We start from the raw sequence: 16,595 nt of genomic DNA on the forward strand, positions 1-16,595 counted from the left end.
GATTTAGCTCCGGTAAGTCAGGCTCTCAACTCCTGGAAACAAGCTTTGCAGCAGTGCCATCAGGCACAAACCCAAACCCCCCCAGACTGTTCCGGTAGTGTAAGGGTGAGGGGTGGGAGGGTCTCTCCTATCCCTGCCGGTACTTTGAAATTAGTAGCAACCACATGCTCCCAGCGTCACTTTGAGTCCTGCGACACAGGGTTTTTCGAGTCCCCTAGTAATGGTTTACCAGCTGGTCTGCTGGCATCTCCTGCTATGGTTAAGGTGACTCGAGGCACAGCCAATATCCCAATAGTAATAACCCACGCCCTTTTCTCTCCACCTTAATTCAGGCACACCTTGTGAGTCTACTGGCAGGCATTAGCGAGGTCAGTGAAGGTGTCTCTGCTACTGTTTCCTCTCAGACTGCCATTAGCCCGATGCAAGACCAGATTGAGTGTATTGACCTATCTGCACTCACAGCTCAGGAACAAGCGAAAGTAAGGTCTTTGTTGCAGAAATATCATTCTGTGTTTTCAGCCCATGATGGCGACTTGGCTTGTACCCAACCTCATATCACACAGCATTACTCTACTAGATGAGACACCAGTGTGGCAGAGGTAGAGGCGTATGCCCCCTTCCGAATATGAGTCTGTAAAAGCCCACGTACACCAGTTGCTAGAGATTGCAGGTTATCCTGGAGAGTAGTAGCGACAATGCCTTAATTGTCTTGGTCAGGAAGAAAGATGGTAGTCTTCGTCTGTGTGTAGATTACAGGCAATTGAACCAAACGACCTGCAAGGACACATTTCCCTTGCCCCTCATCGAAGAATCGCTAGACGCACTGTTGGTAGCCCGCTGGTTTTCAACCATGGACCTGGCCTGCGGGTATAACCAGGTACCCGTTACTGGCAGTTGAATACTGCCTTCTGCACACCCTTTGGCCTTTTTGAGTGGAATAGGATTCCTTTTGGGCTTTGCAATTCTTTGCAAAGTACATTCCAGAGGCAAATGGAGCTGATGTTCGGGGCTCAACGCTGCAACTCTCTGTTATTGTACTTGGATGAAATTGTCATGTTTTCTTCCACTGTAGATGAGAAGGTGGTGAGCTTTGATGCTGTGCTGGGGCGGCTGAAGCAGGAAGGTCTGAAGGTCAAACCGGGAAAGTGTGCATTCTTCAAACAGGAGGTAAATTACTTGGGTGATGTAATTTCCAGCACTGGTGTGTCGACTGACCAGAGCAAAATTGATGCTTTTGCCAACTGGCAGCGGCCGAAACACATCTCTGAACTGAGGTCCTTTCTAGGATTTGCCAGTTATTACAGGCGCTTCGTGGAGGTGTTTGCCAAACCGACTGGTGGCCACGCTGACCAGGACAAAGACCAAGAGGGGATCTGACCCGTTACTGTGAATAGAAACACACAGCGGTTAGGTTCCAAAAGCCGCTGTTGAATACGACCGTTTAGAATGCATCAGTGGAGGTAGAAATCGGAGGACGGGGCTCATAGTAATGCATGGGACGGAATGGGAAATTCCCGTTTCCCAACCAACTAGTGTGCTGTGAGAAATTATCCAATTTCACTTTTTTTTTAATTAACATTTATTAATTATTATCTGCAAATAATATGCCATTGTCGAGTGTCTGTGCTGTAATATAGTGACTAGCAGAGTAATGTAATATTCGTCCGGGTGGCAGCAGGTAGCTAATTGCCTCGTTCCTTCTTAGAGACAAGAGAATTAGTGACGCATGCGACAGGTCATGGTGACAGTGATGGAGAAATTTTTAAAAAGGAAAAGTGCAAACTCCGAACTGGGCCCTGGACAAGATTCTGACCCAGGTGAAGGCCCTAGTATGAGTGGTGGTAAAAAGAAAGCAAAGACTGTGAGCTCGAGGCAATACAGCGAAAGCTATCTTTCGTTCGGATTTACTTTCACCGGGGATGAGACGACACCGACTCCATTATGCTTGGTGTGTGGCGAGAAGCTGTCCAACAGCGCCATGGTGCCAAGCAAGCTTAAACGCCATCTCCAAACGAAACACCCGTCGCTTCAAAACAAGCCGATGGACTATTTTGTTCGCCTGCGTGAAAACACAGAGAAACAGGCAACTTTTATGAGAAAAACCACAAAGGCAAATGAGAAAGCCCTCAAAGCTAGTTAGGGGAAAGTGAGGTAATGTGAGACATCGGGTAATGTGAGACACCCCCTGTATCTAGGCAACGGAACACATTTGTGGTCATGTGACCATTATGTTTTCAAGCCCCTCCCATTTCCACTTGGCCATGAAGGAGAGGACATCATGGTGCTGTGGTAAGCATGTTTTTTTTCACAAAAATATATTTTTTTGCATGTAGAAGTAAATTTTCTTGCTGTCAACTTAATCAACTGTTGTGCCAAAGCAAATTGATTCAGGTAGAAATAACTTATATCATACATGTTGATGAACTACCAACATATAAAACCATGTGATGATGCTAGGTGAAGATTAGCCTGAATTGCTAAGAGAGGTCGTTTTTTCTAAAATAGTGGCGGTGGGGTAAAGTGAGACAAATGCTGTGGGGTAAAGTGAGACAGCTTAACTTCATTTGCCACTCAAAATATCTGTTTAATGTATATCAATGGACATTTTGCTCTTAAATCTGAGTTGCTAATACAATTCTCAAGTTCAGATTTGGCCCTTATTTCAGATAGAGTACATGTGATACATCTCAAAGCAATCTTGCTGATACATCTGTGTGCTGTTACTCTTGTGAATTTACAGTACTACTACACTATTTAAGTCTTGTCATGTTTTGTTTGTCATGACTTGTTTTCTACACAGGTTTGAATCTGCCATCCCTGCCACACATTGATATTCTTCAACTCAAAGAGAAGACTCACGGCAGATATTAGGTGTCCTCCATTTCACACAGGCCCCAACCTCATTACAGGCACAAGTTAAGTTTAGTCTTAAACATATTTTCATGTAATATTACATTACATATGTTTTATTTTTTATGTCAGAAACATTGTAGAAAAGCCATCATGCCAAGGCAATACACCAGGAAGACAACCTGGGGCATAACACCCCTCGAGGAGATGGAGAGTGCAGCCGCTGAGGTCAAGGAAGGAAAGAAGTCTCTAAGAGCAGCTGCAAGGGATAGAAATATTGACAAGTCAAGCCTCCTAAGATTCTTAAAGAAAATAGAGAAAGGGGAAGTAAAATCAGTAGCCTGGGGTGCAGTAGCTGAGGCAAAGAGAATATTCACAGATGAGATGAAGGAGGAGCTTGCCAAACACTTGAAACAACTAGCTGAACAGTTCCATGGCCTTCCTCCAGTTAAGTGCCGTCAACTGGCATTTGAATACGCAAAGAAAAACAATATCCCTGTCCCTGCCAATTGGACAAAGACACAATGTGCAGGTAGGCTAGGGTGTGCAAGAGATCACATGATTCTGTAGGTTAACTAAGGCCAACTGATCTTGCCACAAAGCTAAATCTTATAATAATGAGTTGTCTACTCTAGGTGAAGATTGGTTTGGCAGATTCCTAGCACGTCGCCATCTCTCTGTCCGAACTCCAGAGGCAACATCCCTGGGAAGGGCTACAGCCTTCAATAAAACTACAGTCGGGGAGTTCTTTGACAATCTGGCTGTAGTGATGGACAGGTGACAGAATTAATTATTTCGTTGCAAATGTTTTATGGAGGCTTTACCTGTAAGATTTGGTTTTGATTCTGATAAGGTTCTTCCCTTGCCTCTCATCTTTAACAGGCATACATTCCCTCCACACATGATTTACAATGTGGATGAAACAGGCGTCTTTACAGTACAAAAGCTCTGTCATTTGAATGTTAATTAAAACATTTTGAATTATATTATGTTGTATTTGATTTTGTTCAGAGTTACTTTCAAGTGTTTAGAAAAAAAATGTTCTTAATTGACCAATCCCCATGATTCTGTTACTAGTCCGACATTAGTTCTGGAATGTGTGGTTGTCAAGCTACCTGTCAGGATTCTAACTGTTACAACATGTGTTGTTATGGTAGTTTCAGAGTGGAAAAAGTAAGTGGATCAGTTTATCCCCAGCTGGTTCACTTTACCCCCTTGATTTCTCTGGTCTGTCTCAGTTTACCCCTAAGCTGGGGTAAAGTGAGACACAAGACCACTTTTTTGAAAAACAATCATATTCTCACTGCCCTTCTTCCTGAATATATTCTGATAATTTCCATTGCTAGGAAACATCCTGAATTAATGGGAAATGTGTACATTTTACTGATATATCATTTTAGCTCGCTTAGAGGGGAGCAAATGTAAAAAATGTCTCACTTTACCCCACTCTCCCCTACCTAGTTGCTGAACTCGTAGCTAAATCAAAAAAGTCCCTCTCTGTGGCAGAGACATTAATACTACCTGCCTGCAAAGCCATTGTCAACGAGATGCTCGGCCCTGACGCGGTTAAAGACATAGCTAAAGTCCCACTCTCAGATAACACAATTGCCAGGTGTATTGATGACATGTCTACAGACATCGAAAGTCATGTTTTGGGAAAGATACGCATCAGTAGGAAATTTGCGTTGCAACTTGATGAGTCTACGGATATTAGTGGACATTCTCAGCTCTTGGCCAATGTCCGTTTTGTGGATGGAGATGCCATTAGAGAAAACTTACTATTTTGCAAGGCACTGCCAGAAAAAACAACAGGAGAGGAAATTTATATAATATTGTAATTATATATACTGTATCAGGCTACAGTGTCATTTTTGGTTGGTGGTGTGCCGCAAGATTCTTCCAATGTAAAAAATGTGCCGTGGCTCAAAGAAAGTTGAAAAACACTGTTAGAGAGTGAGAGAGAGAGTGTGAGTGTGTGTTAGAGAGTGAGAGAGAGGAGGGAGAGAGAGAGAGTGTGAGAAAGGAAGCTGTGTTTGTGTGTTAGAGGAAAAAGCTGTGTGTGTGTGTAGGCTGTATGTGTGTGTGTGTGTGTGTGTGTGTAGACTGTGTGCTTGTGTGTGTGTGTTCGTGTGAGTGGTGGTGTTGTGGCATTATGCATTAAAGTGCTGTCTGGTGTGTCTGTGCGGTGACACACAGGAAGGTCCTTGCTGCCCAACCTTTGTTTTCTGCAGACATGTTTTGGTGGTGAAGATCACAGCCACACCCCCTACCGGAACAACACAGGCATGCCCGTACTGGACACCATTTTGTCACTGTATGTGTGCTCATACATCGCCACAAAATGGCGGCAGATAAATACCCAACTACATAAGAATCTCCTGTTTCTTCTATTGTCTCCTCCCCTATCCTTTGACTGGTGCAACAACAATTTACCTATCTGCCTAGGGGTACCAAGGGGGAGAGAGAGAGTGGGGAAGGGAGAGGAGTGGGGGCTAGTGCTCGCTGCTGATCAGTCACCTGACTCCCCAAGCCCAGCCATGTGACCGAGGCTTGATACATAGTGTTGATTTTCATCAACGAGGCTTTCACTGTAAACAACAGAGGCAGACTGCATCAGAGCAGCTGTCTGAGAGCTGTAGGGATCTGAGAACACCCTCAGCTTCCACACCGTCATCACAATGGCACCCTGGTAACCATAGCAACGTGACACGAATTTCAAACATGCTACTTCACTCCAGGACGACGGTGGTTACGGTGACGGTTAGACGGTGGCGGTTAGACGTGGTTCTCTGAGCGAGGGAACACCTGAGGCAGAGAAACTGGTTTGACAAGGTTGAGTTTGATCACGTCCTCTCACCCATGATCTCAGATCACTCCCTGTTTGGTCAGAGCTTGTGTCAGGGTTTTGTCACCAACTGCCAAACAGTTCCACAACCCTCACCACCTCGAGGGCCGAGAGTTTTATGTGGTGTTTTACCTAGCAACAATACTCTGATTGGCTACAAAATGACGCATCATCATTTCTGCATTTTTGGTGAATAAAGTTGCCCTCGGCCCTGAATGAGCTAGGGAGCTAGATACTCTTCATTAGGACCCTGTAGGTCAGGGTTAGACTAAAGATAATCTGTGTAGGTTAGGGTTAGACTAGAGGTAATCTGTGTAGGTTAGGGTTAACCCACACTATCATGTCAAACCATCATGGTTGATTATCTTACAAGCTTTGGCAGTCGATGGTGGTTTTCTGATTCATTAAACATAGAAAGTAAATGTGTTAATCTGGGAGTCTGTTGCTTCCACACCCCACCCAGCTCAATGTAGAGGCTCAGACACACATTAGTTTGTTTTTAACCCCATTTTATTTGTCAAAATAAACATGATTTACACACAATTTATTTCCCAAGAACAGCTTCTCTCCCTACTGATACAGAAACAATAGAATCACACAAAGCACACTAAAATAACCCTCTCCCTCATGACTATGAAACTGTAAAGATTGGAGATGATGATTTTTACACCATGAACATAATGACTATACAATGACAGAGCAGAGCATCACTGGACCCCAAGGAGTCAGCAGCAACACCGTCACAGGGAATTTGTTGGACCAAAATAGTTTGATACCGATCATATTTCTGTTAATATTTTAACAACACAGATAAAAAAACAAGTTGGCAGGTGTCCAGGTTGTAGCAGAGCGCAGATAATCTCAAACACAAACTTTAATGATTTCAGATATTGATTTATTTGAAGGAAGTATCTCATCCCCCCAAAAAATGGATGAGATTTTGGATGAGTTCTCCAGAACTGTGACTGCCGATGGAACTTGTTCTTATGGAAGGTTTTACCGACAATGACTGATGGATAGTTGATTCACTTACTGAGACTAATGGACTTATTGTAAGTGGCTTTGGATAAAAGCGTCTAATGACTTGAATGTAAATGTTAAACCACTGGTTCAGCAGTTGTACTATTCCATGACCAGACTGCTGCTGCTGAGGCTGACTGAGCAGCTGCTAAAACCTGGTGACATCATCAATGTTTCACTCTGACAGGAGAGTCAGATGACACTCAGACGGAGAGGGCTCTGATTAGAAGATTTACAACATGGACATCAGGAGGAAGCAGAGAAATACAGACAAAATACATCAATGATAAACCAGAAGAAAACACATGGATGTGTTGAATTAGGATGAAATCCTAGAAAACCTAAAATATATGAAGTTCAAAATGTGATTTTTGCCATCCGCTAATCAAGTACAGTAACAATATGAATTATGATCAGATAAAATGCTGTTTTAGAGAACTGTGTCTTTGTGTCAAGGTGCACATTGATCTGACTTAATCTGTCAGAGGAGATGACTTCATATCCTCCTGTAGTCTCTGTGTTACGAACCCCCCCCAGATACTACGTCTAGGGATATAAAAGGTGGGAGAAACGTAACATACTGTATCTGTGTATGCGGCTGAGACCCGCTGGTGCGGTGGTAGTGCAACACACACAACGACTGAGTAAAAAATGAAAATAGGACAGATTTATTAGAAAAACATACAACAAACAACCAGACAACACAGGAGAAACATAAAGAGGGAACTAAGGGGAGGATGCCAGACGGCGCCAAATGAATGAAAACAAAAATAACCCCAAAGCTAATTTCTAGTCCTATCTGTTCTAACTACGAAAAAACGGCTATCTAACTAACTAAATCTTGCCCGCCTACCCTAGACCCAAAATACAAGAGGTGGCGCCCGCCTGGGGAAACTAACCGAATGTATATAACAAAACCAACCTGCGTGATGGAGGTGTAAGCCCATGGGCGTCGTACCTGCCTAACTCGCCCTCCCCTGGGGCTAACTACAGGTGTGGCAGCAGACACAATGGTAGTACAGACACTGACAGAACAGTCGGATACGAGGATTACAATTGACAGAGAAAAACCGCTACGATGCTACCACACCTCTCTCCCTTCCTGAAGGGACTTTTAAACAGAGACGGACGATGGTCTGATAGGTTGGTGGAGGACACACACACAAAGCCAAGGTCAATACTGAGTTCAGTGATGTAAGTGAGGTAATGTATTCCTCTGAAGGTCAAAGAGACCAGACTTGAGAGACCCACCTACTCTAGAACTGCCTAACATGTCGGCCCTAAATCATTGACTCATGTCAACAGAGGACTAGTGTCAGATGTATGTATGAAGTCTGTTTCCAGAACTAGAATCTCACCTGTTTGATCAGTGCAGAGAAACCTCATGCTTTGGGTGCAGAGTTGTTGGAACTATCGCCAGAAGCTACGAGGAAACAAGACAACGCCAGTTCAACTAACGAGGAATACACAACTACATTCTGACATGGAACCAGTCACATGACACCTCAACAACATTTACATGGATTTATTAATGCTTTATTTATCCAGGTCCCATTGAGATATGAATCTCTTTTTCCAGGGAGCCCTGGCCAAGACACACCATAGCAGATTAACATTCACACAGTATAAAATACAACAACAACCAAACAACCAAATAGACACAATATTAAATTAGCTGTTGAAGCAGGTCAATATTTCAGTTTTTATGGTTTCTAGTAAAAGAAACAGCCACACAAGATTGTCATTCAGTTCAGTGTACATTTGTAAAAAAAAAAAACATGAAGGTGTAGAATACTTACTGCTAGCTTGGGAGAAGCCTGAAACACAGAGGTGGACATGAAAATATTACTGACTCTTATAGTTTGGTTGAGTAGAATATTACAACTAAACAACATGTATGACACTTTACTAACTAAACAACATGTATGAGACTTTACTAACTACATGTCACATCCTGTATTTCTAGTGTATATGGTATTCCTGACGGGATCAAACCTGATAACACGCCTGTGTTCACTTTAGAATCCTTAGAGGCACGACTTCTACAGCCCTGACTTCACATCACAACACTATTCCTGGTGAAACATCTCCATCTACCAACTGCACTAAAACTGACCAATCCAGACTAGTTCATCACTGCTAAGATACTGACAACAACACCTCAGTGATGATATGATGAAGAGGAGGCGTTTCTCACCTTTCTTGCTCCTCTTCTTCTTCATGATGAAGAACACAATGATGATGATGGAGGCCAGGAGGAGGAGTCCGACCACAGCTCCAATGATGACGCCCAGGGGGGCGGGGTCAGTGGTACCTGTAACCAACACAGACAGTCAGACTGGAACTGAGGTCACAGTTTGGTTTCCTCTCAACCAACCCACTTCCTCTGTCACTCAGGAAGAGTTCCTGAAGTGACTTTGTGAATGTGAAGAGTGAACATGTTGTCAGAGAGGGGTACACTGACCAGGGCCACTGAGAGATGGAGAACATGAGGACCTTTAGTGAGGGAGACGATGGTGCTCTGCTGGAGGTACTTTGACTCACTGAGAATGATCACGTTGGATCTTCTTACCTCTGTTGGTCTTTATCACGGAGCGCTCCAGTTTGATGACGATGTCGTCCTTCATCCCAGAGAGACGAACCACACAGTCATACTGGTTCTTCTCCCAGTCCTCAGGCTTCAGAGTGAGGCGAGTGCTCTTCTGGAAGGTTCCGTCGTCGTTGGGGAGAACCTCTCCATGCTCCACATCCTCAAACACCTCCTGTCCATCTCTCCTCCAGAACACCATCACTCCACTGGGGTAGAAACCTGTAGCGTGGCAGGTGACTGGAGAGGAGGGGGTCTTCTGGAGCAGAGACACTGAGGGAGGGACTGAGAGAGAGGGAGAGAGGGAGGGGAGAGAGAGAGGGAGGGGGAGAGATGGAGAGAGAGGGGAAGAGAGAGAGGGAGGGAGGGAGGGAGAAAGGGGGGCAGAGAGAGAGGGGGAGGAGAGAAAGGGAGGGGGAGAAAGGGGGGAATAGAGAGAGAAAGAGGGAGGAGGAGGGAGAGGGAGGGCGAGAAAGGGGGGGAAGAGAGAGAGAAAGGGGGAGAGAGGGAGAGAGTGAGGGGTAGAGAGAGAGGGAGGGGGAGAGAGAGGGAGAGGAAGAGAGGGAGGGAAAGGACAGCAGGAAAAAAAAGAGCAGGAAATCAAAAGAATGTAATTGTTCCACTTCAAAGTATTTGAATGTGATGTGGTGTGAGGTGATTCAGTGTGGTCAGTGTGTCTGTACCTGTCCTCTTCAGAGTTCTCTCCCCCAACTGCACGTACTTCTTCACCCACTCAATGCAGGTCTGGGTGAAGTAGTGCTTATAGTACTCATTACGAACTTGATTTATGTCCCAGCTCTGTTTGGTGATAAAGGCCTGTGGCGTTGAAGCGATCCATGTAGACGTCTGCACGTCAAATGCAATGAAGTCCTCTCCATCATAACCATGCTGATCAAACCCCTCTGTGACTCCAGTCTCCTCATCCCAACTACAGCCAGACATCCTCTGGAAAATATGTCCATGAGAGAGAGAGAGAGAGAGAGAGAGAGAGAGAGAGAGAGAGAGAGAGAGAGAGAGAGAGAGAGAGAGAGAGAGAGAGAGAGAGAGAGAGAGAGAGAGAGAGAGAGAGAGAGAGAGAGAGAGAGAGAGAGAGAGACAGGTTCAGGGTTCTCTATCATCGTCTATCAGCAGTAATAAAACAGAGTGATGTCACACCTTCACTCCAGAGACAGACACAGTTCATGTGGATTCAGAGAGAGAGAGTGTGTGAGTGCATGTGTGTACGAGCATGTGAGCGTTTGTGTGTGCGTGTGTGTGTGAGCGTGTGTGTGTGCATGCGTGTGTGTGCGTGTGAGTCTGCAAGTCTGTATGCGTGCGTGTGCATGTGTGTCTGTGTGAGTGCCGGTGAGTGTGCATGTGGTGAGTGTGTGTGCATGTGTGTGTGTCTATGTGCGTGAGAGTGTGTGTGCGCGCAGGTGCGTGAGTGAGCGTGTGTGTGTGAATGTTCATGTGTGTCTGCGTGCATATGTGTGTGTGCGTGGGTAAGTATGAGTGTGTGCGTGTAAGTGTGTGTGTGTGCGTGAGTATGTGTGTGTCTGCTTGCGTGCGTGTGAGTGTGAGAGTGTGTAAGTCTTTGAGTCTGTGTCATCACTTTCCCCAATCCAAGAGAACAACAGTTGTAAACATTAATGATGGTTCAAATCATCAGAAGGAACGTAACCGTGGTGAGAAGTTCTGTCTCTTACCTCCACTCTGGTTGAAACGCTGCTTTAGAGTAGGAAGGTTTACTTTGAAGAACCGCTGTTGGCCCATGGCTTTCTGAGTCTGCGTCTCCCAGTACTGTGGGTTGTCTACAGTGACCTGGTTCATCCAGTCCTGTTTGGGCACGGCTCTCTTGGTGTTGCTGTCATAGTATTCCGTCTGAACACCATCCACCATCCCCACAGCCACAAACTCTGGGAAGTCTGGAACTCCAGAGGATCCAGTGAGGAAGTAGTGCAGGGAGTGGGTCACTAGAAGAAACAGGAATGAAAGGATGAATGAAAAAGTGTTTTACAAACTCTAGAAAAGGACCAGTTTTCTTGTTATTCAGTCGACCAAAAACACAGGAGAGCATTGTGTTTGTTCTACCCTCTATCATCCCCTCTCCTCATCCCCTAACACCCTCTATCATCCCCCTCTCCTCTCCTCCTCATCCCCTAACACCCTCTATCATCCCCCTCTCCTCTCCTCATCCCCTAACACCCTCTATCATCCCCCTCTCCTCTCTTCCTCCTCCTCAGACCTCTCCACCCTCTATCATCCCCCTCTCCTCCTCCTCATCCCCTAACACCCTCTATCATCCCCCTCTCCTCCTCCTCATCCCCTAACACCCTCTATCATCCCCCTCCACTCTCCTCCTCCTCATCCCCTAACACCCTCTATCATCCCCCTTTCCTCTCCTCATCTCCTAACACCCTCTATCATCCTCCTCTCCTCATCCCCTAACATCCTGTATCATCATCATCCTCTCCATCCCCTAACACCCTCCATCATCCCCCTCTCCTCTTCCTCATCCCCTAACATCCTCTATCATCATCATCCTCTCCTCTCCTCCTCATCCCCTAACACCCTCCATCATCCCCCTCTCCTCTCCTCCTCAGACCTATCATCCTCTTTCATACTTTACTTGAACTTTGGAGAAAAAAATAGAAAAACCAAACAACTTGTTTTCCTTCTCCACAACTATACACATTCATGTAGGCAGAAACTATTTACAATTTAATAAATATAAGTTACAACAGAATAGTCTAGAACAGGGGTCACCAACCTTTTTGAACCTGAGAGCTACTTCAAGGGTACTGAGTAATACGAAGGGCTATTTGGTTGATACAAACTTCCTGAATAACAAAGTTGCACGGTAGTTAGCATGGAAGCTATTGTGACAGGTAATGAAGTGTCTCTCCACATTGTGCCGCTTTGCCGTCGCCACAGTCACCCCGCAAATGAAACATACACACTTGTCTTTCACTATCGTAAAAAATAACTCTTCCTCCCAATCATTGTGAAAATGATTAGTTTTCTTTCGCTTTTCCGCCATGTTTTCCTTCATTTTGGGGGTAAAACCTGCATCCATTGTAGCTGCACTCGCTAGCTTGTCTCAGTAAAGAGTGCGCGCGATATTGAACTTTCCGGTCAGAGTTCATAAAACATTTTTGTTTTTAAAAATGTATATTCAATATTGTCATTGCATGTTATTCATTCAAAAAGAACATCAACACAATTAAATACAAATTTAATTTAGAAAGAGCTCCATGGTGACTGGTGCTGTTTTTAGAACATGACGTGGTCCCTGGTCTAGAACATCATCCTCCAGTAGCTCTGATGTGTTTCTATTAGTATCCTGGATTCATTCAGACCCTTCAGCTCTGTTGTATCTCTATAATAATAATAATAATAATAATAATAATGATAATGATAATGATAATGATAATGATAATGATGATAATAATAATAATATAATGTGTTCAAGGCAGCCTTAAGACCCATCTCCTTATACTGTCTAAGTTATACAGCAGAATCTATCATGTCAACATGTCGTAGCTGTGTTGTGTTTCTAGATGAGATGTGAATCTGTTCCAGGAGTCCTGGCCAGCTCTCCCAGCCCCCCTGAGACATAAAGGCTCTCCCAACCCCCCTGAGACATAAAGGCTCTCCCAGCCCCCCTGAGACATAACGGCTCTCTGTCATTGTGGAGTCGTCGTTTGTGTACTATGTCACCACACACACACACACACAGGATTCATGTGTACCACATCACAGTGTCACTGGACATCCGTAGTGCAGTCTGGAGTGAACAAGCTAAATGGCCGTTATGATATAAAAGACATGTTTACCCTCCTGACAGAGCCTGCATGACAGATGAGTCTGCTCATAACTGTCATACTATTACTATTGTTTCAGGCCAGACTGAACTGTGATGTCATGCATCCTCCGTACGTTCCTCCAATGCCCTCTAAGACCAGCAGTCGCGGTTGGCAGGACAAGGTGACAATAAGAACAATTCTGCTCAGTGACTTTAAATGTGTGACAAAGCATGAAGTGAAATGACAGCAGCACCAGTTAGTTTGTAATGAACTGAACACGTTTGTCGATGGTGAGGAACCGTGGCAACATGATGAAAAGTCTGTTTTTACTGTTGTAGCATTTCAGGGGAAATGTATCAGTCATGACTTTCTTTAACGAGGGTTGGAATACTGCAGCTTTCAACATGAAATACTTTAATGAACCCCCTTTCTAAACCCCATATCATGTCAGTCAGACAGCAACACACAGCGAGAACACTGAGCATGGAGCTGGTTGCTGCTCCAGTGGGGCTGCAGCGCCACCTACCGGCCACTGCTGGTATTAACATCACTGTCATGACTGGGGCACTGAGGGGCTCAGCACCACGGCAACACAGACACACAACTGAGATGCATTTTCTGACTATCAGGTGATTCACATCGATAGTAAATACATCAACTTGACATAATCATTATAATGAAGCGTAGCCTAATAGGGTCCAGGTTCAGACAGGTTGAAGTAAAACAAGGTCTCTGCTCCTCTGCTGACCTCAGCTGATATCCTGCTCTTCAACACACCTGATAACAAGGCTTTTATTTTACAAACGCATCAAACCGGAGACGGAAAGGAGCCAAATGTGTCATTTCTCCCATCAACTTTCCTGTGAAACTAGTTATCTACTGAACTATACAACATTCAACTAGTTATCTACTGAACTATACAACTAGTTATCTACTGAACTATACAACATTCAACTAGTTATCTACTGAACTATACAACTAGTTATCTACTGAACTATACAACTAGTTATCTACTGAACTATACAACATTCAACTAGTTATCTACTGAACTATACAACATTCAACTAGTTATCTACTGAACTATACAACTAGTTATCTACTGAACTATACAACTTTCAACTAGTTATCTACTGAACTATACAACTAGTTATCTACTGAACTATACAACATTCAACTAATCTTATGTGATAATTACCAAGACATGAAGGTTGTAACAAATACAACAGGATATCAAATATGTCTTAGATAGTTTGATCAACTGTCATTAAGCCGACAACCACTTGGTAATACAACAGCCCTGAATTGCTTTCCGGGAAAGGAACATTTTCCATTGACATTTTGGTCATTTAGCAGACGCTTTTATCCAAAGAGACTTACAATAAGTACATTTGTCTGAACCACTCAAAGATTGAGGGGAATCAATCAAATGGATGTGACACAGAAACACGTTTTATTTTAATTTGACTGAATTTCATTTAAATCATTTAAGGAAGGTCAAACACCCCATGATTTGATCCACCAAACATCATCGAAACGTAGATATAAGGTCGTTTTAACGTAGTTATGAGGTAGTTATAAGGTAGTTATACGGTAGTTATATGGTAGTTTTAACGTAGTTTTATCGAGAGAATAACCTAAAGTACTTAAGAGAGTACTTAAGACCTGTGCTAACCAGCTAGCTCCTGTGTTCACTACCATATTCAACATCATTGGCAAATTCAGTAGTTCCCACCTGTTTTAAAAGATCCTCCATCGTGCCTGTGCCCAAGATCACCTCCCCAGCCTGCTTAAATGACTTTTGACCCGTGGCTCTAACCTCAGTGGTCATGAAGTGCTTTGAGAGGCTGATTAAGGATTACATCTGCTCCTCCCTCCCTCCGACCTTAGACCCACTGCAGTTCGCATATAGACCAAACAGATCTACGGACGATGCAGTCTGCCAGGTCCTCCACACCACTCTCTCTCACCTTGACAATCAGAAGGGGGCTATGTGAGAATGCTGTTTATAGACTACAGCTCAGCGTTCAATACCATAATCCCCACCAGACTGGCTGAAAAGATGATTGGTTTAGGACTGAACATTCCCCTGTGTGCCTGGATCCTGGACTTCCTGACGGCCAGGCCACAGGTGGTCAGGGTGGGTAGACACACCTCCAGCACACTCATCCTGAGCACAGGGTCCCCCCAGGGCTGCGTCCTTAGCCCCCTCCTCTACTCCCTGTACACCCACGACTGTGTGGCTAAGTCCAGCGACAACTCCATCATCAAGTTTGCGGACGACACAGTTGTGGTGGGGCTGATCTCAGAAAACAATGAGGAAGCCTATATGGACGAGTTGGCGGACCTGTCACTCTGGTGTCAGGAGAATAGCCTCATCCTGAATGTCTCCAAGACTAAGGAGCTGATTGTAGACTTCAGGAGAGTACAACAACATCCAAGGACCTACACGCCGCTTGACATCGGTGGGACTGCTGTGGACAGGGTGAGCAGTTTTAAATACCTGGGAGTCCACATCACAGAAGACCTGACCTGGACTACCCACATCAGTTCACTGGTGGGAAAGGCAAGGCAACGCCTGTTCCATCTCAGGCAGCTGAGGAAATTCAAAGTCTCCCGGAGGATCCTTCAGTCCTTCTACTCTGTGGAGAGCTGTGGAGAGCATCCTGGCTGGCAACATCACCGTCTGGTACGGTAACAGCACGGCCCAGGACAGGCGAGCTCTGCAAAGGGTGGTACGCCTGGCAGAAAAGACCATGGGAGCTCCAACCCCCCCTCTCCATGTCCTGTACACCAGGAGGTGTAGGACCAGAGCTTACAGGATAATGAAGGACCCTCACCACCCGAAGAACGGACTGTTCCAGCTGCTGCGGTCAGGCAAACGCCTTCGCTGTCATGCAGCAAGAACACAGAGGCTTAGACTGAGTTTCTTCCCCCATGCCATCAGGATCATCAGTGATGACCCCACCAGTGCCCCCCTCAAGTCACTCACACACTCACTGACATCATAACACATATGCACACACATAATCAACCATCTGCTGTTTATATTGCTTATACTGCTTATACTGTTCATATTGTTTATACTGTTTATACTGTTCATACTGTATATTTTTTAGTACTTCTATTTTATTTTATTTTATTCTATTTTAAAACTTATTGTACTGTTGCACTACTCTGTGGCACTGTCACTTTTGCATTTCATTGTATACTTGTATGCACGTGACAAATAAAGAATCTTGAATCTTGAATCTTGAAGTGCGTCTTAAGTGAAGGAGGTAAAACAACTTGAAAACAACAGCAGTTTCCATGAATTAAATATCCTCAGCTCATTTACCTGCAGATGCGGTGTGAACGCAGAGGAGCAGACCCAGAAAAGCCTTCATGATGATTTGTTAGTGAAAGGAAGGTGAAGATTGTCAGAAAAGCGCGCCTGTCGCTGGCGGCGGAGCTCCGACGGGGTTGAGAGTCGGTGGGGAAACGGGAGGCTGTACCGTAATACCTGAGGAGC

At 44.6% G+C, this 16,595-nt stretch overlaps 1 protein-coding gene across 1 annotated transcript; it reads right to left on the bottom strand.

Annotated features, from left to right (window-relative positions):
* Nucleotides 1–6,193: 6,193 nt before the first annotated feature.
* LOC310808417 (major histocompatibility complex class I-related gene protein-like) lies at nucleotides 6,194–16,586 on the bottom strand. The gene is made up of 8 exons (XM_083675321.1): nucleotides 16,422–16,586; nucleotides 10,988–11,254; nucleotides 9,986–10,264; nucleotides 9,288–9,587; nucleotides 8,913–9,029; nucleotides 8,515–8,532; nucleotides 8,074–8,138; nucleotides 6,194–7,261 (listed from the first exon to the last, which is right to left on the bottom strand). Exons 1-7 carry the CDS (start codon nucleotides 16,468–16,470, stop codon nucleotides 8,098–8,100), a joined length of 1,071 nt encoding a protein of 356 aa, XP_083531447.1. The 5' UTR covers nucleotides 16,471–16,586; the 3' UTR covers nucleotides 6,194–7,261; nucleotides 8,074–8,097.
* Between the last annotated feature and the right edge of the window lie 9 nt (nucleotides 16,587–16,595).

The sequence above is a fragment of the Argentina silus genome (assembly GCF_951799395.1).
Source record: "Argentina silus genome assembly, chromosome: 8".
NCBI classification, from domain to species: Eukaryota; Metazoa; Chordata; class Actinopteri; order Argentiniformes; family Argentinidae; genus Argentina; species Argentina silus.

Excerpts from the sequence above, each read along its gene's own strand:
- LOC310808417 (XM_083675321.1), bottom strand. The coding sequence starts at position 16,470 with ATGAAGGCTTTTCTGGGTCTGCTCCTCTGCGTTCACACCGCATCTGCA. Across the intron at positions 11,255-16,421 it reads CGTTCACACCGCATCTGCAG|TGACCCACTCCCTGCACTAC; the intron begins GTAAATGAGCTG and ends TGTTTCTTCTAG. Across the intron at positions 9,030-9,287 it reads CGTGATAAAGACCAACAGAG|GTACCACTGACCCCGCCCCC; the intron begins GTAAGAAGATCC and ends TGTTGGTTACAG.